General features: G+C 35.1%; 1 protein-coding gene across 8 annotated transcripts in view; it reads right to left on the minus strand.

Annotated features, from left to right (window-relative positions):
• PPARG (peroxisome proliferator activated receptor gamma) overlaps positions 1–23,218 on the minus strand; it is a 128,867-nt gene that overhangs the window by 59,573 nt on the left and 46,076 nt on the right. For 4 of the 8 annotated variants that reach the window (XM_075996322.1, XM_012785269.3, XM_012785266.2 and 1 more), the window contains one exon: positions 10,565–10,716. The exons of the other annotated variants lie outside the window; for them this stretch is intronic. In XM_075996322.1, coding sequence (XP_075852437.1) covers positions 10,565–10,646 — 82 coding nt within the window. In that variant the 5' untranslated portion in view covers positions 10,647–10,716. The remainder of the gene's footprint in view (positions 1–10,564; positions 10,717–23,218) is intronic. 8 annotated transcript variants of the gene reach the window in all.

Genomic DNA, 23,218 nt, shown 5'->3' on the forward strand with positions numbered 1-23,218 from the left:
ATAAAAGCAGAGGGAATACTTCCTAACTCATTCTGTGAGGCCAGCATTACCTTAAACTGAAACAAAACAGATATTATAAGAAAAAAAACTATAGATCAGTATCTCTCATGAACATAGATGCAAAGATCCTTAACAATGCATTAGCAAATTGAATCTAACAATATAGTAAAAGAATGATACACCATGGTCAAGTGAGATTTATCCTAAGTATGCAAGGCTGGTTCAATATTAGAAAATTAATGGATGTACTCCATTGCATCAATAGGCTAAAGAAAAGTCACATGATCACATCAATAGATACAGGACAAGAATTTGGCAAAATCCAACACCCATTTATGATAAAAAAAAAAAAAAAAACTCTCAGCAAATTGGGAACAGAAGGAAAACTCCTCAGCTTGACAAAGAACATCTACCAAAAACCTATAGCTAACATCATAATAATGAGAAACTCAAGCTCTCTCACTAAGATCAGGAACAAGGCAAGGACATCCCCTCTCATGATTGGTTTTCAACATCATACTAATAGTCTTAGCTAATGTAGTAAGATAAGAAAAGGAAACAAAATGGATACAGATTGGGAAGGTAGAAATAAAACTGTCTTTGTTTGCAAATGACATGATGATCTACCTTAAAAATTTGAAAGAACATACAAAAAAATCCCCTGGAGATATTAAGTGATTATAGCAAGGTGGCAGGGTGCAAGGCTAATATGTAAGTGAATTGTTTTCCTATATACCACCAATGAGCGAGTGGAATTTGAAATTAAAATCCCATGACCACTACATTAGCATGCTTCCCAAATGAAACATTTAGGCATATCTAACAAAATATATAAAAAATTAATATGAGAAAAACTACAAAACTGTAATGAAAGACATCAAACTGAATAAACAAAGAAATGTTCCATGTTCGTAGATAGGAAGACTCAATATTGCCAAGATATCAGTTCATCCCAACTCGATCTATAGATTTCCTGTAATCCCAATCAAAATCCCAGCAAGTTATTTTGTGAATATTGTTAAACTGATTCTGAAGTTTATAAGAAGAATCAAAAGACCCAGAATAGCCAACTCAATAGTGATGAAGAGCAAAGTCAGAGTACTGCCAAGACCTGACTTCAAGCCTTACTAGAAAGAGCTACAGTAATTAAGATGATGTGTATTGACAAAAGAGTAGACAAACAGATCAAAGCAACAGAGTAGAGAGCCCAGAGACAGGCCCACATAAATGCAGTCAAATGATCTTTGACAAAGGAACAAGGCCAACACAATGAAGCAAAGACAGTCTTTTCAACAAATGGTGCTGAACAACTGGACATCCACAAGCAAAAAAATGAATTTAGACACAGACCCCACTCCCTTCATAAAAATTAACTCAAAATGGGTCATAGATCTAAATGTAAAATGCAAAACTATAAAACTCCTTGAGGTAATGTAGGAGTTAGATATGGTGATAACTTTTTAGGAAAAAAAACACCAAAGGCATGAACCATGAAAGAAAGAATTAATTAGCTGGATTTTATTAAAATCAAAAATTTCTGCTCTATACAAAACTACATCAAGAGAGTGAGAAGGTAAGCCACAGACTGGGAGAAAATATGTGCAAAAACACATCTGATAAAGGACTGTTACCCGAAATCTATAAAGAACACTTAAAACTTGATAAGAAAATGAACAACTTGATTTAAAAATGGGCAAAAAAACTGAACAGACATCTCACCAAGGAAGACACAGAGATAGCATGTAAGCATACAAAAAGATTTTCAACATCAAATGTCATCAGAGCACTGCAGATTAAAACAGTAAGATACTGGCCAGGCGCGGTGGCTCACACCTGTAATCCTAGCACTCTGGGAGGCCAAGGCGGGTGGATTGCTCAAGGTCAGGAGTTCGAAACCAGCCTGAGCAAGAGCGAGACCCCATCTCTACTATAAATAGAAAGAAATTAATTGGCCAACAAATATATATAGAAAAATTAGCCGGGCATGGTGGCGCATGCCTGTAGTCCCAGCTACTTGGGAGGCTGAGGCAGGCAGATTGCTTGAGCCCAGGAGATTGAGGTTGCTGTGAGCTAGGCTGATGCCATGGCACTCACTCTAGCCTGGGCAACAAAGTGAGACTCTGTCTCAAAAAAACCCCAAACAAACAAACAAAAAAAAAACAATGAGATACCACTACATACTTATTAGAGGGGCCAAAATCCAAAACACTAATACCACCAAATGCTGGTGAGGATGTGGAGCAACAGACATAATTGCTGACGGGAATGCAAAATAGGATAGCCACTTTGGAAGACAGTTTGGCAGTTTCTTATAAAACTAAACATACTCTTACCATACAATCTAGCAATCACACTTTTTGGTATTTACCCAAATTAACTGAAAACTTATGTCCACATAAAAACCTGCACACAGGCGTTTATAGCTTTATGAAAGTTGGAAGCAACCAAGACATCCATGAGTAGATGAATGGATAAACTGTGGTTCATCCAGACAATGGAATATTACTGAGTGCTAAAAAGAAATGAACTATCAAGCTATGAAAAGACATGAAGGAAACTTAAATGCACATGATTACGTGAAAGAAGCCAATCTGAAAAGAACTGATATATTTGGCTTGTATGTAGGCCTCTTCTGCTTTACAAGGATGCCATATTTTTAAATAATGCAGAAAATGTTTTTCCAAATACTAATGCTTACCTCAGGAGTCTTGTGTTTGAGATGCTAATGTAATTCAATCAGTGGAGTTGTCTTTTGAGACATTCCATTTAAATGAAATAAAGTCAGTGGGTTAAATCCATTCTAGCTACCAATTTTACACAATTATTTAACTTTTCTTTGTATCAACAACCTGTTTTATAAACCATGCTTCTTAAAAGAGTTACCATTATATTTTACTATAGTGTTTCTCTTCCCCAAACCTTTCTTTGTTTTAGTTTTCTTTGGCATTTTCCTTTCTCTATATCTTAAGCTTGGTAAATGCTCAATCAGTAATATAAAACCACAAACATCTCAAATCAAGATAACCAACCACCTAATATTATGTGCCAGGTGTTTTTCAGCCTCACAAGAAATATTAATACAAAATATTATAGTTCTTAACCTTGAGAAGCTTACAAAGATGAAAGATGTTTAGTAGTAGAAGGAAATACAGAAACCAAACTAGTGACATAGGAAACAAGTGCTCTAGAAATGTGGAAAAAAAAAGACTAACCATTTCTGAAATAATGAAGGATAGCTTTCTGGTAGAGATGGGTTTTGAATTATGTTTTGGAAGGTCATTGATGTTGATAACCCAAGGAAAAGGTACTCGTCCCTATCATCGACATGGACCTTATGTTACCCGACACTGCTTAAGAAACAATAGCTAAATTTGATATACTATATATACTTTGATATACTATCAAATATACTATATCAAATATATAATATCAAATATAATATATGATATACTTGATATAATATCACATATGCTATATGATACATACTTTGATATACTATCAAAGATGATCAAATTTTATATAGGACATATACTTGAAACTTGGATTGGTTTCTCCCAGGTCAACTGTTTGTATCTTAGGTAATTGTGGCTAGAGATGTGGTTGTATAAATGGCAAAGATATTTCTTTGTAAATGGCAAAGATTTCTTTGTAAATCTGGCCATCTTAACATCAAACATGCTTTTGGCTCTTATTAGCATCATATTTTAGTCCACTAAGTAAACATAATTTTAATTACTAAACTAAAGGTCAGGTTTTAGGTAAAGTGTAACATATGTGTTTGATGTAAACAAAATAATAATAATAATAAAGTAAGAATATTTTACTTTTTCCCAAAGATGTGACTTAATTAAAAGATGTAAGGGGAAACATGGTATTCACATGTCTGCAACATGTGAAAAATATTAGAACTCCTGTTTTGTTACTTAGTTTTGCCATTGGCTCTTTGCCAAAACAAGTAATTGAACTTTGGTTTCTTTCTTCTGGAACTATGGTTAATAACATGTACATATCAGGTAGTATCTACATATTCTTTAAAAATACTAAGGAAAAGACTGTAAAAGAGTAAGCAATAAATCCAACTTGACTAACCATGGGAATAGAAAACCTTAGATAGCATGGATACTGAAAATCTATATTATCCCAAAGTGGTAACTTCCATTTTAAGGGTGAGAAGACAGAACTAACATGTCAGGCATCTATTACATATCAGCCAACGAATGTTCTAAGTGTTTTATATATTAGATAATCAGTTACTTAATCAAATAAGTTATTTTTTAAAAGCATCGCTAGCAAGTAAGTTTTTCAGAGGCTCAAATGAATACTGGGAGTATCAAAAGGTGGGAGGATGGCGGGTTGAGATGGCTCTTATAATCCCAACACTTTGGGAGGCCAACATGGGAGGACCACTTGAAGCCAGGGGTTTGAGACCAGTCTGGGCTACATAATGAGACCCTGTCTCCACAAAAAAATTTTAAAAAATAGCCAGGTGTGGGAGCATGCATCTATAGTCCCAGCTACTCGGGAGGCTGAGGTAGGAAAAGATTACTTAAACTCAGGAGTTCAAGGCTGCAGTGAGCTGTAATTGTACCACTGCATTCCACCTGGGGGACATAGCAAGACTCTTGTCTCTTAAAAAAAAAGATAGGCAGACTTATAGAAGAAACCAGGGATTTGGGTAATTCAAGAACAAATGACATTAAAATTAATATCTGAATGATATTCAAACTAACCGAAGGACATGGTGCAAATAACTCTAAATAATAGATTATTTAACACATATTTGTATCTGGTTTATAGCATATCCAATTTTATTGGTTTATTTACATTAACATTGGTTTTAGAATAATATTTAACATACACTAAAATTTTGGTTTTTATTTACTAAACATATTCTAGTTCCTGACCTCAGGAGCTTGCTAGGGTAGAGGAGGAGATCAGTTTGGTATAAATAAGTCTATAAGAACTTATCAGATACTTTTTATGTGTTAGGCATTTGTGCAATAGAGAATAAAACATGGGTCTTTCCCCCAGTGACTATATAATTTTGCTTAGGGAATATATAAAACAGAAAATAATACTAGACAATCTCTAATTAAGGGCTAAATTCTGTGACAGAAACCATAAATGTTAGAGTCTTTCATTTAATAAATTATTAAAGAACACTGCAATTCACCTAGCACTCTAGGTACTTGGAATAAATATATCAGTGGGTAATAAGCAAACTAGACAAAGATCTCTTCCTTCATGGGGTTAATATAACAGTCTTGAGGGATGAAGCAGACAACAAACAATAAATATAATCCATCAATAAATTATACGGTATGTTAGAAGATGATGACTGCTTTTGAAATAGGAAATTGTAAAGCAGGAGGGGAGGACAGTGAAGAGGACAGATAATCCAATAGGATGGTCAAGGCAGTCCTCATTAGAAAGTAAGATTTAAGCAAAGATGAGGAGGAGCTGACAGGGCTAGCTGAGAGGATGTCAGAGGAAAAGGCTGCAGGCAGGAACAGGGTCTGGGGCAGGTGCAGGAAGGCAAGGGTGGGTCTGGAATGTTGGAGGAACAGCAAGGAGGCCAGCGAGGCTGGAGCAGAGTGAGTGGAGGAGACAGAAGGAGAGGAGAGGGAATCAGACAGGTCGGCTGGGGTGGGGCAGGAGGGTGCAGGGCAGATTCGGGCTTTGTTACCAGTGGCACAGGGAGGCGCTGCAGGGTTGTGGGTGGAGTGACACATCTGGCTTACGTTTGGACATGATCCCTCTGGATGAATGGTTAAGACTACTAGGCTGTTGGAAGGAAAGGACGGAAGCTGAGAAACCTGTCGAGACACTAGTATCCAGGCAAAGATGGTGCCTTGGACCAGGTGGGCAGCAGTGGAAAAGGAAAAAGAGAGAGATTCTGAACACATTTTTGGTTTAGAGCAGAAGGAGAGACATTAACAGCACTGTGCTCAGACAATGCATCGTACAGTGAAGCTGCTTCATTCAACCTGACCTTGAATGATAGAGAGGATTTAAAAAGGTGGAAGAATTAGGAAAGGCATTCCAGGACTTCACAGGCTTGGAGGCAAGAGTAAGTATGGCTTATTCTTGGGACAAAGAGATTAGTTTGAATAAAGCAGGGCAGGCCAATGCTGGGATGCAGGAAATAAGGTAAAATACATAAATAAGAACCAGATTATAAAGAGCTGGAAAAAGCCAGGGAAAGGTGTCTAGACTTCACAGTGTTCACTACGAGGCCTAGTATAAACAGTGGGCACTCAATAAATAGCAGAGAGCTGATAATAAAGACAGGCTTTTTAGGACTGTTTATCTGGCAGTTTGCATTGGATGGCAGAGTTTCTCATTGAGACGGTCAGCTAGAAGGCCATTCAGAAACCTGTCACGAGGTAATGAGGGATAATTCGCCTGTAGGTAACTGACAGTTGACTGTTTTAAATCTGCTTTATAGTGTTAGCCACAAGTGCCATTCACTATTTGTGGGAACCTCGATCTCCTGTTGGCAATCCTTTGCTCAAATAAAAATTACATGGGTCTAAAACACTGTGTACTCAAATAGCTATGTGATCTTAATTTGGGGGTTATAAGAGTTGGATTGCAGTTGCTATCAGTTCCATGTGCAATTTCTTTGTCTCTAAATTAGTTATAGGTGCAAAACCACATTTACAAACAAAACCTGGTAGTTTATAGAAACTTAGTTCCATTCAAATGAGTCCAATTCATTATCATCCATATTTTCACAAATATTCAGCACCAGTAGAGGGACGTGAGACATTTACTGGACAGCCTCTAGTGCCTATTTTAAGTGTGTCCAAAGGAAGCTAACATAACAGAAGCTCTATGTCAATTCTGTTAAGAAAATGAAGAAATTTACTTTGTTCAGATTTCCTCTGACTCAAAGAATATGCACCTAACAAAGAGCTATAATGATTTTAGAATTTCCCCAGAGTCATCCTAATAAAGTTCTAAGTGAGAATGCTGACAGAAACAGTAACCTATGACAACCTCTATCAGAGGTATAAAACTTGTTTTTCATTTAATGACCCATGTTTTACATTGCAACTAGCAGTTTAAAAGGATAATTGCTGTTAGGTAGATTTCAAGCCAAGGTGCATTCATCAGGGATGCCAGGTGAAAAAGGGGCTTAAAAACCTGTGTTTCCTTGTGAGCGTCTACTATAAACGACATTTATTTGGGGTGTTACCTATAATTTATAACATGGAAGGAAGTACAAGACAAACAACAGTTTTTGGGTAAAAAAGTACAGACTTTTACAGAGTCCAGAAATCTACCAAATCTACTACATCCTGGTGATCAAGAAAGGTTAGAGTTAAATAAAAAATAAATGATAAAACCATAGCCATACTAAGGAAAAAAATTAATATGGACAATAGTAAAACACAATAAAAAGGGCCTGAATTGATATTACACATGAGATTATGAAATTCAGAGCTGTGTCAGTAACTCAAATCTGTTCTGGACTTTCACTTCATCTTATAGAGAACACTATAATCTAAGATGGCTTTTCAATGTCTCTGATAAGAAAACATGTAATCATCACTCTCACTTAGGCCCCAAAAATGATTTCAACTTTTGGAAATTCAATTTCATCATAGACAAATATTAATAAAAGTGTGGTAGTTTCTCCATTTAAAAAAATCAGGTACAAAGATGCTTCCTCTAAGTTTGATCATTTCCTTCTCAAAAGCCTCATGGCAGATTATGTAGAAGCCTCATTTCATTTATGTTACTGCCACTTATTTTAGTCCCATAAAGAATTCTGCAGCTTTTGTTTTTCCATATTCTATAAAGTGCTTCAAATTTAGGATATTATATCAGAACCTTCTATTCTATCCACCACTGGCTAAAACAATGAACTCCGTATAGGGCTTTAGATTTGCTTTCACAAATATTGTGTCATTTAACCCTCACATTAATCCTCTATTTTCTGTTAATATATGTGGAAACAGAGGATCAGAGAGAAAACTTGGGGAATATGTGGAAAAGATAGGACTGTTTCTTATATTCCCTGGTGCTACATGGGTCCCTTTAAACTTCTGGAAAGGTACAAACTTTGGTCAATTATGTAAATGTTTCTGGGTATATAGTTGCCTAGAGTCATGTAGACACAGTTTAAGGATCCCTCAATAAAAACGGCATGCACTCACTCACTCACTCACTCCTATCTCAGGAGAGATTCTAGTTTCAAGGGATTGTCTATTGCAGCATTTATCATGTCTCTAAGGCATATTTCCATTGCTCAATCAGCTCCAAAGGACAAATGTGTCATCATCTTTCAATGCTCTGGTGCAACAACTTAGAATTATAAAATTCACACAGGACTAAATCTGGCACTAAAAGCAGGAGGCATATTCAGCCTGAGTTTGTATAAGCTTCCCTTCAGTCTTGCCAAATTTTACTAGTGGAAATGGTTTCAGAGCCAGCATGAGGTTACTTGGGGTTGCTTGAGGAGCTCTTAATGAAAAAAGAAAAGAGAATAATATAAAGGGGTCACAGTAATAATGGAGCCTAGGAAAAAGGGTGAAAGTCCTCTTTGGGCATAGTGGTTAAGCATAATGGAGATTTTATTAATCTAATGAATATGACATTTGGGTCATTAATGCTAAACGTGCCACTTTTTCTTCAATAGCAGCACCCAGATACTTGCAGCAACCCCAATTCCATTTTGCCTATGATGAGGAAAAAGGGGCACTTAACTGACTACTGTTCCTAGGCCAAATACCTAATCTGCATAGTGTTTTACGTCTGCTGGCCTCAGATAGCTAACGGTGATCATATACCTAATTTATTTTCAGGTTTGTCTATTTGTTTTGGCAGGGGAAGAGTAAGTATTTAATGGTCATCTACAAAATACAATAGAAATAATAATCATAGGTCTTTGGCCTTTTAGGAACTCACATTATTAACAGAAAAACAACATGAATAAGAAGTAGCCAGAGACCATACAAGACAAGGGCTAAATTGCTGGTAAAAAAATACAATGTTTTAACTGCTAATATAATAATTCTATTCTGTACTGTATTAAATAAGAAGAAAAGTACTGGATCATCCTTTTGGAGGAATTTGAGACTCAAAAAAATTAAACTCAGTCCAAATTCAAAGCATATAAATTGAGATTAGCACAGAATGAAAACTTACTTGAATCACATAACCATCCCTTACCATTAACAGTACTTGCCCCCTGGTTAATCTAAAATATTTGTTGTACTGCATTCTAGACATATTCTTTTCAAACAGACAAAACTATCAAATTTTGACTTAAGAACTATTTCACACTATAACCAGGACATTCTGCCCTGAGGCAGGCTGAATTGATAACTAAAGAAAGACAGCAATAATTTTTATGGCTTACAGAAAAACAGAATAAGAGCGATTTTATAGAACATAATAAAACTAGGCTTATATTTAAGAAGCTCAGATGATAGAAATATGCATTGAGTCAAATGATCGTAATAAAATAAAACAGTATCAGAAAACATTTTCTTTTTCATTTCTAAAAAGCTTGATGTTTTAAAAATTGTGACTAATATATTCAAATTTCAGGTTTCTGGGAATATTAAAAGGTTAAAATGCAAAGCAATTAAGTGACTTAATTTTAATGCTTTAGCACTTATATTTTAAAATATGAATCACACTGTTTAACACAATCTATTTTTACATGGAGTGTATGAGAAAAGAAAAATAAAACAAATAAAAATATAAAAGTAAATATGAAACAATATAAAACAGAAGAAGCTGTGCTAAGAAACTCCAGTAGAAGGAGCTATAGAAATGAAGAACTTATATTTTACAATGCAAGAAAGAAATGTTGAAAATGCAGTAAATGTTTGAAACTGATTTATCCGAATAGAAGTAACAGTCAATCATTTATTTAACACGCAATAGGCATTTATACTTTTAGGGACCTCATTTTCTTTATGTGCAAAACGAGATGCCTAGAATAGATATTTTTCAAGGTCCTAACAATCTATTCTTCTATAATGCATTAGGTGCTATTCTAGGAGGTATCCTAAGAAATCTAAAACAGAATATAACCTGGTCCTATACTCTGGGAGTTTATAATTCTTTGTGAGAGTTAAAACGCACATACAAATATCTAGATTTCCAAGTAGAACAGAAAAGTGCTGAGACTATTTCAAGAGGAATAAAACTGCTATGAGAGATATCTAATACACAAGATGAAAAGGTGAAAAAGTACCCTTCCAGTATTCTAAAAAGCCTTTACATATTTTTGGGAAACATATGCAAACTCAGGAAATAAAAATGAATAGGATTGTTTTTGGATATAAATATACCTTAATGCTTAAAATTCAGGAAATGGGAGCCAAGCACAGAGATAAAATAGGGATTAGGTTAGTTTTCTTTTTTTAATGCTCTGAACATGTTTTTAAGCAAACACTATAGCAGTGAACTAAGCATTAAAACACTGGAGTATACACATGATAGTATTAAAACAAGTATCACTTGGAAAACAAATCATAAGAGCAATTTTACCCTTACATAAATGCCCCAAATCCCCAGTAGTTGTACCTGGAATAGACTTTACCTTGTGACGTGCTTGCAGACAGTATATCAGTGAAGGAATCACTCTCTGGGTCAATAGGAGAATCTCCCAGAGTTTCACCCATAACAGCATGGAATAGGGATTTGCTGTAATTCACACTGACATTTTGTCTATATCTTGCAAAACATCAATCCCTTAAAAGAAAAAAACTTGAGGTAATAGAACTTGTGAATACACCAATGAGTCAAGACATTAGTTTCCAAATATTTGGGAAAGGTGGTAATAAACACAGAAAGGACTAGGGCTGAATTGGCTGGCACTGTCCCCTTGGGAGCCAGCTGTGACAAAATGTTGTGTCATAATGTTGTTCACTGCTTTGGCAAGACTTGGTACATTACAAGGAAAATATTGCCACACTGTCTCGCCAGTGACCCACATGTTCAGTGTCCTGTGAGGATGTGAACTGTACAGTACTTAGAATTATCAGGGTAAAGCCTGTTCAATATTCACTTGCTTTTTTTATTGCGGTAAAATACATACCAATTGTTTCTTAAGTGGAAAACTTTAAATCTCTGGGTTATGAAATACCTGATAAGTTTATGTAGAAAAAATTATCCTTGGGTATCCATCCTTGGTTGAATCTCTAATTAAATCATCTGAAGAAAACTTGGGAATTCAAATACATATCCATATTTTAAATTTTATATCAGCATGCTATCAAAATGTCATATTCCTCAGGTAGTATTCTACTACTTTATGAGGTCCCAAATGATACTGACTGCTATCCAGATTCTATAAAATTAAACAGTTGAGAGAATAAAGATAGAGCCTAACTTCAGTTTATCAATCAATAGCAAATGCAGCTATGTGGCATCAGTTGATGTTTGAACATCAGCTGATGTTTAAATGACAAATGCTATGTCATAATGAAAAAATGGAGTTCTCTTTGAGAAGAATTGCATTACCAGAAAAAAACAGACTTACCCTGTTAGGCTGGTGAGGAATTGTGGTCAGTTTTGTAACCAGGAAAAAGCCAGCTTCTTGCTCAGGGCCTTTGCCCTTTTTGGCAAAGAGAAACATTAGCTGTGCCAAACTGCTGATGTGGGAGCAAGTCTTGTCACATGAGTGGCCTAAGAGAACTGCAGTGACTTGTGGATTTTAAAAGATGCCCCCCATAGGGCAGTATATCAGATGGCAATAATTCTCTGATTTACACTTATCCTGATATACCCCAAGTGAGATATATACCCCAACTATATGTGTGTATACATGGTTAGTCTATGTTGAATAACTATTCTTCAAGGGGACTATTAAAAGTTTCCCCCTCAATCATGCAGCAAGAGCTTGACAGGGAAATGCTTACTGGGTCTGAATAGCGCAGGATGAAGTGTAGAGTTGGGCAATTACATTGTTATTTTAAGCTTCCCAAAATTTTTATTAAGACAATCCAAGTTAAAAGCAAGTTTCTTAGCAGTCCAAATGGCTGAGGTAAATATAGTTGCGAGAATCAGTTTTCTCTGTATTCAACTTAAATTTCCAATAAATGAGTTTCTCTTTCCCTCTCAATGCTTGAAAATTTACTTATATTACAAAGTAATCCAGACACAATGACATACTATTTAAGGATGTGATTGAATCGAAGATTCTTGGTGGAACTTAAGACAGATCAAAATCAATTATTAAAGTCAAGAACATTTTCCTTCTTTTTAATAAAACAAAACAAAAACTGAAGTTTCATTCTACCTATAGATACTTCCAGTCAACATCCTCAAATGGGTTTGAGTCTAAAAAGCAAACGTCAACCTCATTTCCCACGAAGGGGCAGTATCTCACCCAATTCCCCACCACCACCTCATTCCTGCCCTCAGACTCCAAAGTCCCGTCAACTTTGTTAAAATGGAGAAGTTCATTAAAATGTTTTTCAGATTGCACTGGACGACAAGAATGATAAAATTGGCAAAAGCACACTATATTAGAGTTGAGTCTAATGCTCTGTTAATAAGATGAGAAAACAAGGTCCTCAAATGACAAGTAAATTCTCCAGGTTAAATGGCTAGGTAGTGACAAGGCCAAGCCTAGAACCAACTAGAATGTGGGTGTGAGGCCTCTAACGCTCACGTCTTCACCAACTTCTACACTTAGAAGTGTCTAAATCACGTCTTATAATAAATCAGGCACCACAGGAATAGAGTATTAGGTGACTTCAGGGGAAATATGTTAACTCTTTCAAGGAGTATCAATGAATAACTGAGTTATTTATTTTTCAATATATGGCATGTGTGGAGTGGGAAGTCTCTCAAGGTCCAGTTTCCTCTTGGGTCCACATTCTCTCACTTATGATGCAGCTCATCCATGCCACATAGCTCTGTCTGGGGATCTTCTGAGTTTTGTTTCTCAGACCAATAGTATTACCTGGTTCTCCAGTTCTATACCAGTCTCTTTTACAATTTGGGTAATATACAGATCCAGTCTTTCCAACTATCCTAAAGCAACTAACTTCTGGATTCTTCACCTACTGTTATTTCTATTCTCTTTTTGCTGAGACACCATTCAACTTGCATATCTGCCAGGTACCGATCCTCTAACAGTTCTAATACTGTGCTTTAGCTACTCTGTAAGTTACATATTTTTAACAGTTAATTATTCTGTAGCACCAGAATCTGATAACACCTACTCTTTTACAGTTCCTTCCACAACCTATCATTTCTTCTTCTACTAGACTATTTTTTACCTGAAGGCAAAAATCTCCTTACTCATTGTATTTCATTTGTTTGTTAAACAAATATTTATTGCCAATATAATATCGGCAAGCCTTGAGCTAGGTGCTAGGGATACAATGATGAAAAAGAAGGATGTGTTCTTACAGAGTTCAAAAATAGTCACTAAACAAAAATCACAATTTTCATAAACACAGAGCCTGCCATATAGCAGGCTGAATAATTGTTGTTTAAACTCTTGACAGCATGTACAAACAATCAACACACAGAACATGCCAAGTTACTAACAAAATAGTTACACATGGGGATTGTTTACTCATGTTTTATGTTAATGATAATATTTTGTCCTATCATCTTGTAGTGCTAGGTCACTTAAGAAACAGCTTGCTCACATGGACATTAAAATAGGTGAAAACAAACTGAGCCAATCTCATCTGTATCTAATTATGCATCTGTTTTATTCTGAGGAGTGAAAAAGCTTATTAATTTTATTTTATCTATATCCATCTATTCACTCACCCATTCATCAAATACATACTAAGCGCAAGGTACTATCCTAGGCTTAGGAGGTAAATACATTAGTAAGCCAAGGTTTCTACCCGGAATGAGTTCACATTTAACTATATTTAAAATTACTCAAATACACATAAAAGAGTGATCTTTTAGTTTACTTAACTTCGAAGGTCAATTAGCAAGCACTGCTATCAGAAATAATATATTTGCTTAAATAAAGTTGTTGCTATCAGTGGACAGTATGTGATCACCAGAAAATTTATAAGAGTTTTGATATGTATATGTATATCCCTATCTTCAAGGCCTTAAGAGTCCCTAGCATCCTACCCTTTATAATATCAAAATCAGAAGGATATTATAATGAGATACATAAAATAGCAAGCTGGTAAATTACATTATAAGATCTTGGAGCTTTAGACCTTGCCAGGGTGCTTCTTATAACAATGGGTTATCAGCACTTTGCACGTCAATATAGAAGTCTACTGCCCTCCATCTCATGAAGAGCCCCCTTGAAGGACAGTCGTTGCTAATTTTACAGAGTGAGGAGAAGTAGTCAAAGACCACCTTCTTTATGCACTATGTGCAAAAGCAAACTCAACTCCTTCTGTTGAGAGATGTAGAGCTTTGTGCAACACAGATGTTGAGAAGAAGGGCATCTCTCCTTGGACTTCGGAGCACATGGGTATGGATGTGGCTGTGTGTACAATACCACACCCTCAGCAGGAGAAATAATGGGGATAATGAGGAGTGGATTATATAATGAGGAGGATGGCACACTTATTTAACTCTATCTATCCTGGTTCGTGACACATTAAAAAAATTGACAGTTTAGTAGTTGAGAAGGCTATTCTTCAATACTTAATCTTTAATATTACTTTATAGAAACTGTATTTGCCTAAAAGAATCAGAATAATTACTCAGCCAAGAAACTGTCCAAATTTTAGTACATTTAGGAGAAGGCAATTAGATCAATAAAAGCTGTGAATGATTCAATAACAAAAAGTAGGAGAAGGCCTGAAAACCAAGAGCTAATAAAGTCATAGTGTTATATCTATATAATTTTTTTTACCATTATTCAGTGTTAGAATGATTTACATAAAATAGTTTCATGATATAGAATATTAAATATTTTTGTGTTGAATTTTTATCATTATTATTATTTTCAGACAGGGTCTTGCTCTGTCTCCAGGGCTAGAGGGCAGTGGTATGATCATAGTGCATTGCAATCTCAAATGCCTGGGATCAAGTGATCCTACTGCCTCGGCCTCCCAAGTAGCTGGGAATATAGGCATGCACCACCATGACCAGCTAATTTTTCTATTTTTTGTAGAGATAGGGTCTCACTCTTGCCGAGGCTGGTCTTGAACTCCTGGCCTCAAGCAATCCTCCCAAAGTAGCCTCCCAAAGTACTAGGATTATAGGCGTGAGCTGCCACACACTGCTGTGTTGCATTATTCTTGAAAGCTAATGAAAACCTTCATCTTCATTTGGCTATAAATTTGAAATTTATTCTCTAGATTGAATTTGGACCTTTAAAATTGCTTTCATTGCTTTTTTTTTTCTTTTGTGTAAAATAAGCTATATTAGTGTTGGTATAGAGTTGTATGTATAGTACTTTTTTGTTTGCTATATCACCATTCAAAGTTACTTCATTTAATGCTGTAAGTGCTACTCAACTAAAGGGTTATGAGTTCCCTGAGAGCTTATACATCTTTACGTCCCCAGATCCTAGCACAGAATCCCTAGTTGGCATTAAAACACATGTTTATTTTTATTGATGATGAGAGTGATGAAAGAACAGCTGCTTGCCACATTTGTGTCACATGTATCACTCAAGAAGGAGTTTAGAAACCTAATGAACTGATAACAGCATCTATTTTCTTCTTGTTCCGACAAGACTTAAGTTTCCCGATGATGCTCCAAAGGGAGCCAGATAATTGCTAACAACCAGAAAGACTACCTAAGCTCATTTCTCCCCCTCCCCAAAAGAATGTCTGCCTTTTCCTAGTGCAATTAAAGTTGGCTTGGTGGTGGTTGCATCAGTTCAGGGTGTCTTCATAGTCACAGGGAAGACAACACTGGAGGAATGGTGTGCCAATGGGACACATGCCTTTGAGAAGAACAAATATTCCTGTATCCCACAGATGTAAATTCCACCACAGCTATCACAGTATGCCGGCTGTTCCCATATGAAGAAACAAAGGAAGGCATATTCAATGCATTTGTGTGTGTCATTTAAAAATTATTTAACATTTTTATTTATTATTATCATTATTTTTGAGATAGGCTCTTGCTATGTTGCCCAGGCTGGTCTCAAACTCCTGGGCTCAAGTGATCTTCCTGTTCTCAGCCTCCTGAGTGCCTGAGACTACAGGTACACATCACTGCACCTGTCTGTGTTATTTTTTTGAAAGGCAAAAGTCACTCTCCTTTAATCAAAAACTATAATTTTGTTCAGATTTTCAAAAAGCACCATTTTCCAAACACAATTAATTTTTTATTTAAAGAAAAATAAATCAATAATAAAATGATGTTAACTCGAATCCAATAGCTCCAGTAGATGTATATTTGATAATTTTTTTAAAAAGTCTCCTTGACCCTGAAGTAGTATTAATGAACGTTGACACTGGAGCCAGAAAGCCTAGGTTTTAGGTTCTTATCCGGTCTCAGCCACAAACTTGTATTAACTCTTTGGGTCCACATTTCTCATCTCTAAAATCAGAAGAAGGCTTTCTGCAAAATAGGGTAATCCTTACAGTCCTTTTGGTTCTAATATTGAGATACTGAATAATATGCCTGTAATTAAAGTTAAATGGAAATTCTCTATATTGTATTCTTATTTATGTTCTAATCCTGAGTTACTATTTCCTTGTCATATCTGACTGATAACCAGGCGACAGTATAATAGCCACTTTCATGTGGAACAGATAATGCCCCATAGTAAACTAAAAGTCTCCAAAATAAAACCAACTAACCACTTCTTGTTTTATCCCTTCAAAAGTTAACTTGCCTCTAATACCTGAAGAAGAGCCTAACCTGTCTAACCACTTTCTGGGGATCAACTAAACACTTTTCAAACCACTGTAACTTTGAACCAAAGAGATGTCCCACCTAAACTATGTTAACTTGTCGTTGCATGGAATATCTGAAATTCTCCAGTAAGTTGGTTTCTAGCATAAGAAAATACCATGGGCTACATTATCAATCAACATATATCCATGTTGTGGGAAATCCTAAACCTCTAAAACATGTATCTTCTTCAGTTTTCAGATTTTATCAATTAATTTTTCAAAAAAGATCCATTATCTGGAGATTTCTTAGTAACATATCCTCTTGCTGGTGAATCCACAAGGGTCCTACAGTGAGCTCATAGCCACAGAGCTGCACTCAGGCTTAGTCTATGTAAAACAAGCAATTTACCAGTTTTGTGATTATACTAAAGAAAATTTATGGACTGGGGAAATCACAGACTCACAAAACTTAATACTGGGAGATTAACATATTCAAACTCTTTAATTTTTCATTAAGGAAAATGGATTCCAGAGGAATGAAATGATTTGCCCAAAGCATTACCCAGATAATTAGCACCAGAGTTTGAGCTAGAAATCAGGTTTCTTGATTCCCAGTCCAAAGCTCCAAATTGTGCTCTATCTCATTAAAATAATGCAATAAAATGTTCAAATAAATTGTTCAGATCAATGATCCTTAGCGCCAACAATCATGTTAGAAGTCTATCAGCATGAAAGCATTTTACTACGATCTGACTCACTTAATGTGGATGAATTACCTATGAAAATGCTATCACAGAGTTCAGATATAGTGCTCTCTACAGAGTAAGTATTGAATGATGACATAGTAATTAAAATTTGATAATATGTGAATATCAATTAAGGAATTCACTTTGCTGACAAATGTACTCTTGCCTCATTCATATTTTCTCCATGAGTCATCCTAGCATGCTGGTGTTCTTATGGTACCAATAATTTTTGTTTTTATTGATATAGTTCCTAGCTCTTATGAACATAAAAATAATAATTTGTGAAAATTTCCACTTTGAGGTACTATTACTCCAACAAAAAAATCTTAACATATGTACAGTGTTTTTATTTCATTTGAAGCTTATAGCAACACTGGGAGGTTATTCAAAGCAAAACAAGAAAATAATAGCAACTAATGAATAGGGCTTCAATATGGAACCAGGTAACAGTTTCTGTCTGTAAAGCTTTGTGCAATTTGTCTTCAGTCAGTATGATACAAAGAGTCAAATAGACCTGGTTTTGAATTCAAGCCCTGTCACTTACAAATATGTTTTCATGCCACTTTATCTTTCTAAGCCTCTTGTTTTCTTATCTGAAAAAGGAGCTGTGAGAATTAGAGATGATTTAAATAAATCAATGCCTGGAACAGAGTAGGTTCTCAAAATTATAGTACTATGAATTTTTATAATAAAAATTTAAATCTTATACATGATACTTGATCAACAAAATAACAAAAGCAGCCATCAAGTAATACTCTTACTGCTCTTATGTTAAAGGGAGCTACATAAATATGTTTCGGGAAGAAATGGTACATAAGTATGGAATCTTCAAAAACAAGTATACATTTTACAAGTTCACTTAGCAGTAGATATATTCATGATAACAAATAGAGATCTGATAGGAAATAAAACAAAACTGTGAAATCAATATATAATAAACTCAATTTTGATGATAAACAGTAGGCAGCATAGAGTATATGTTTGTGTCTACTTGCCATTAAGGTTCACCAATCACATAATACAGATTGGGACAATCTAAAAGTTTGTCTCTATAATAATATTTATTATACATGATATTATAAATTCAGTTCCAGGGTAGGAATTTCCATTTGAATTTACCAAATATATCTTAAAGCAGCAACAGTGAAAGCAAACAGAATGAAAAATATAAACCAGCTTTCAGATTCTGATTCCGCATTTATTGAGCTCCTACTCTGTCAGGTGCTGTGCTAAATGTTTTAAAATATGAAAACTTGTTCAGATTTCATCAAAACTCTAGTGAGCTTCACAGGTAATTCCATTTTATGAAAGGAAACATGCTCAGAAAAGAATGAGGTGGACGTTATGATTAGATAATGGACTTACATACCAAGTGACATATTTAAGTATCCCATAACTAGAAACAGAACAACGAGTAAGGCTGAGCCTCAATTCTCAAGCCCTCTTCCTACTTTTGGTAAAGAGGAGTAAGAAGAGCACAAAGCACTCTAACGTAAGAGCAGGTGACCTGAGGGAAGCACAAATCACAACTGCTGTCGCTGAAGCACTGTCTGAGTCGAGCTATGTATAACACATATACTATAGTACCAGCCACTGATTTTCTCCCTACCTCTATCCTCACAACCTTGTGAACTGGCTTATTACCATTATTTTACAGATGAGGAAATTGAGTCCCAAGGTCACGTAGCTAATAAAAGGCAGAGAAGGGATTTAAACCAGATGCAATGAGTACTAAAGAGGTTCAGAGGATGAACAGAACCCTTCTGACTGGGACCGGAAATGGAAGGAATCTGACATGCTTTGGCAAAGAGAAGAAATTTGAGATGAGCCTCGAAAGACAGAGAGAAGCTCTGGATCTGTGGCGAGAAGAGGAAAGAGAGGGAACAAAGGCAAGATTGAGGCAAGAGGGAAGAGTGAGAATGAATTAGGGCAATAAGAATCCACAGGATAGGGACCCAGGGGAAGTATCAGGATACAGAACTCCAAGGGATACTGGGCAGAGAATTTAGATCAACTTAGGGAACCTAACACGGCCAACAAAAATATCTTAGAACTACAGGTCATGGCTGACAGAGTTTTTTGTGTGTGTATCATTAAATAATACTGTACACGAGTAGAACAGGCTAACAGAAATCTCTCTAGTACAGAAATTGAGAGTTTCAAACAAAGTAGAATACAGTTTATGTGTACGAAATCCTTATACTTGGAAACTTGGTGTTTTTGATACATACTAAGATGTTTTCTAGTTTTAATACCTTCTTTTCTCAAAGGAAACATTTTTATTTTCTTTGAAGAAAAAAATACACTGTTGTTTTTCTATATGAAAAGGTAGTTTTCTTTTAAGATAACCTTTCATTATTATAGAATCAATTGTTGAAAATTAGAAAATACAAACTAATAAAAATAAATCATTATATTTCTACTACCAGAGATTAGCAATGTTGAATTCTTAGTGTTTATCTATCTGGATCTTTTTCTGTACATAGATATGATCATAGATATCTGCATATATATAAGTATTAATAGATATATATACATACATACATTATGTGTATTTTTTAATCAAATGAGATATGGTACTTATTGGTGGTAATTGCATTTTTTTGTGGAGAGTAGATTTTATTAAATGTTCTTACTACAAAAAAAGATAAGTGTGTGAAGTAATGCATATATTAATTAGCTCAATTTAGGCCTTCCACAATGTATAGATATTTCAAAACATCACATATATGTTTATATTTATAAATAAATTTATAAATATACATCATATATTCATATTTATAACATATATTATTGTATAATTATAAATATATACAATTTTTATTTGTTAATTAAGATGATTAATTATTTTTTTAAGAAGATAAATTGTTCTAAAAATTGCTATCTAGTTGGTAACTGAATTTTAAAGTCAATAATCTCCATCTTTCTGTTCAATTAAGTTTTCATTTCAAGCAACACCTAGACCATACTCAAATTTCCCCAGTTGCCCCAAAATGTTCTTTTTGGGTCAACTGTTTGTTCCAACAACTTGAATCTATCTAATCCAGGATGATAAAATGCATTTGGCTGTATGTCCCTCAAGTCATTTTAGATCTAGCACATCAATTCTCCACCCCCACCCACCTGCCCACCCACCACCAGTCCCCTTAATTTTAAGGCCATTGACTAATTGAAGAGGTCAGGTCAGTTATCAGGTAGAATGTCTCAACTTCTGGATTTATCTGGTTGTTTTCTTATAGTATCATTTAGCTTGATTCTTTATCCCTTTTGTTTCTAATACACTGGTTATTATATCTAAGGATTTACAGATGCAAGTCAAACATCTCTGGCTTGAAGACACCACAGGGGATGTGTACTTCCCACTCCATCACATCGGAAGACACATGGTATATGACTGACCATCTGTGCACTGTTCTTTGGCATTGTAAGGATGTTCAGTTTCATTAATCATTCACCTAAAGGTTTTTAACAAACTTTATCATCTTTTCCTGAATCAATACTTAAATTTGAATTTATGAAATAGATATTTTCTAATTCTATCACTGCTCCTACATTTATTAGCTGGTATTTTTCCATAAGGGAGAGTTTTCTGTCAGGGACTAAAGCCATGTGGTTACTCTGCAATATAGTTCCTATTGAAAGGAAGACTAATTGCTATAATTTGTTCTCTTTTATTGAAAAGGTAGATATTTTCAATACTAAACTTTCTTGGTTAGACACATTTGTTTCCTCTGTTTATTGAATGTTCATATCATAAAATGCTTACATATTAAAGTTTCTCTTTTTTCTATTATTTTTAGAGAATTTTATTTCAACTTCACTTTTCTGTTTTCTTTGGCCCTATAATGGTTACAAGTAGGACACACATTCCCTGGTTCTTAAGATAGCTAATCCTTTTTCTTTTTATTGCATATATAAAACCACTTACTAACTCCTAATGATATAACTAATGCTTCAGTTTTACCTAACAATTTCCACTAACAGGGGTTTTCAGTTTTTAACAGGTGGCTATTCCTTAATTATAGGAGATAGGTATAGAATACAAACTTCACTGGTTCTTCCAAAGTTACGTTCTATGTCAGCACAGCTTTAGGAAGAGTCTAACATTCCTGACTGACTTGTGGACTAATAAACCACATTCCAACCATCTGGCTTGCTCTTTATATTCCATTCATGCCTTTCTTCAGATATACTAAGCTCTAGGAAGTAAGATATTATGTTTTTATATTTACAAATAGGAGCTCTATTTTAATAAACTTTTCATTTGAAACATTTTATTGAAACACAAAGGGAAAGAGGGGAAGACTAAGACATGGAGACACATAAGAAATAACTTTTAAAACTCTAAAATAAGTGCCCCCCCGAAAAATAAAAATAAAATTGAGACTTAACTCAGTCCTCCTTCTAATTATGTTTTTATTTGTTATCTATTGCACATAGTCAGATGAATAGCTCAAAATGCCTACAGTCACTCTGGGCAAGTTGACAAATATCCTACACATTGAAATGAGTAGTGGGAAGGAGGCCAGATTGCTTAATTGTGACTTGGGAACTTGAGGAGGTGGACATGCCAAAATCTTTACAGGGATCCAAAGAGCACAACTCCTTCCTTAGGCGTCGGGAGAAAACAATGGGCCGGATTCTCATTCTGTGTCATCTTATAGGATGGTTCCATTGTATAGTCCATTGTTTCTTTCATGTACTGCCTGAAGGGGAAGACTATTGTTATCTATGGGAGAGCTTCCATAAGAGAGTTACACAGGATGAGGACATAGCCTCTGGGAGATTAACAAAATGATGGGCATTCAGTCTAGTATGGAACTTTCAGATAAACATTTTGGGAACTGTATACCTGAAAGACCTATGCAGTAAGGTCAGGAAGCTTCGGTGACCAAGAATTAATGAGACGTGCCAGGCTGAATAAAGGGGCTTTGCAAAGAATATTTGGGAGAGAGGAAATCATTAGGGGGTTTGTATTCACAGACAACAGAAATGTGAGAATGAGATTGTCATGTGTGTAAGAAATCCTGGAGAACATTTAATCTAAGCCCCTCTTCATTTATAGATGGGGTAACTGAGGCACAAAGAGGTTAAGTGACTTTGCCCAAAAGGCCTTGGCCAAGATGATATTGAGGTTAGTGAAAAAGTCAAAGTTAGAATCCTTGATATTTTAATTACTGGATCCATCCTCTGGTTCCACTAAAACAGTATTTTTGCAACTTTGTCTCCTTACTATGGGAGGGGGTGCAAAATATCTAATAGATAAATATATATATATAGAGCTCTTTGTAAAAAGTTTTTAAAAATAGCATTATTGAGATATATTTTATGTATCATAAAGTTCACCATTTCAAGTGGATAATTCAAAAAATTTTAGTAAATTTAGTAAATTTTAGTAAGTTTGCAGCCATCACCATAAATCAATTTTAGAACTGATTAAATTATAAGATCTCTTATCCTGATTTATAGTCAAATCCAAATTCTTATCCCCAAGCCCAGGCAAACATCAGTCTACTTTTCTACCTCTATAGAGGTACTGCTTTTTACTGGATATTTAATATAATATAAATAAAATAATATAAATAAAATCATATAATATGTAGCCTCATGTATGTGGGTTTTTTTCACTTAGCATAGTGTTTTTGAGCTTTGAGATTCATGTTGTAGCATGTGTCAGTAACTCATTACTTTTTATTATTGAATAGTCTA

The sequence above is a fragment of the Microcebus murinus genome, chromosome 21 (genome assembly GCF_040939455.1).
Source record: "Microcebus murinus isolate Inina chromosome 21, M.murinus_Inina_mat1.0, whole genome shotgun sequence".
NCBI classification, from domain to species: Eukaryota; Metazoa; Chordata; class Mammalia; order Primates; family Cheirogaleidae; genus Microcebus; species Microcebus murinus.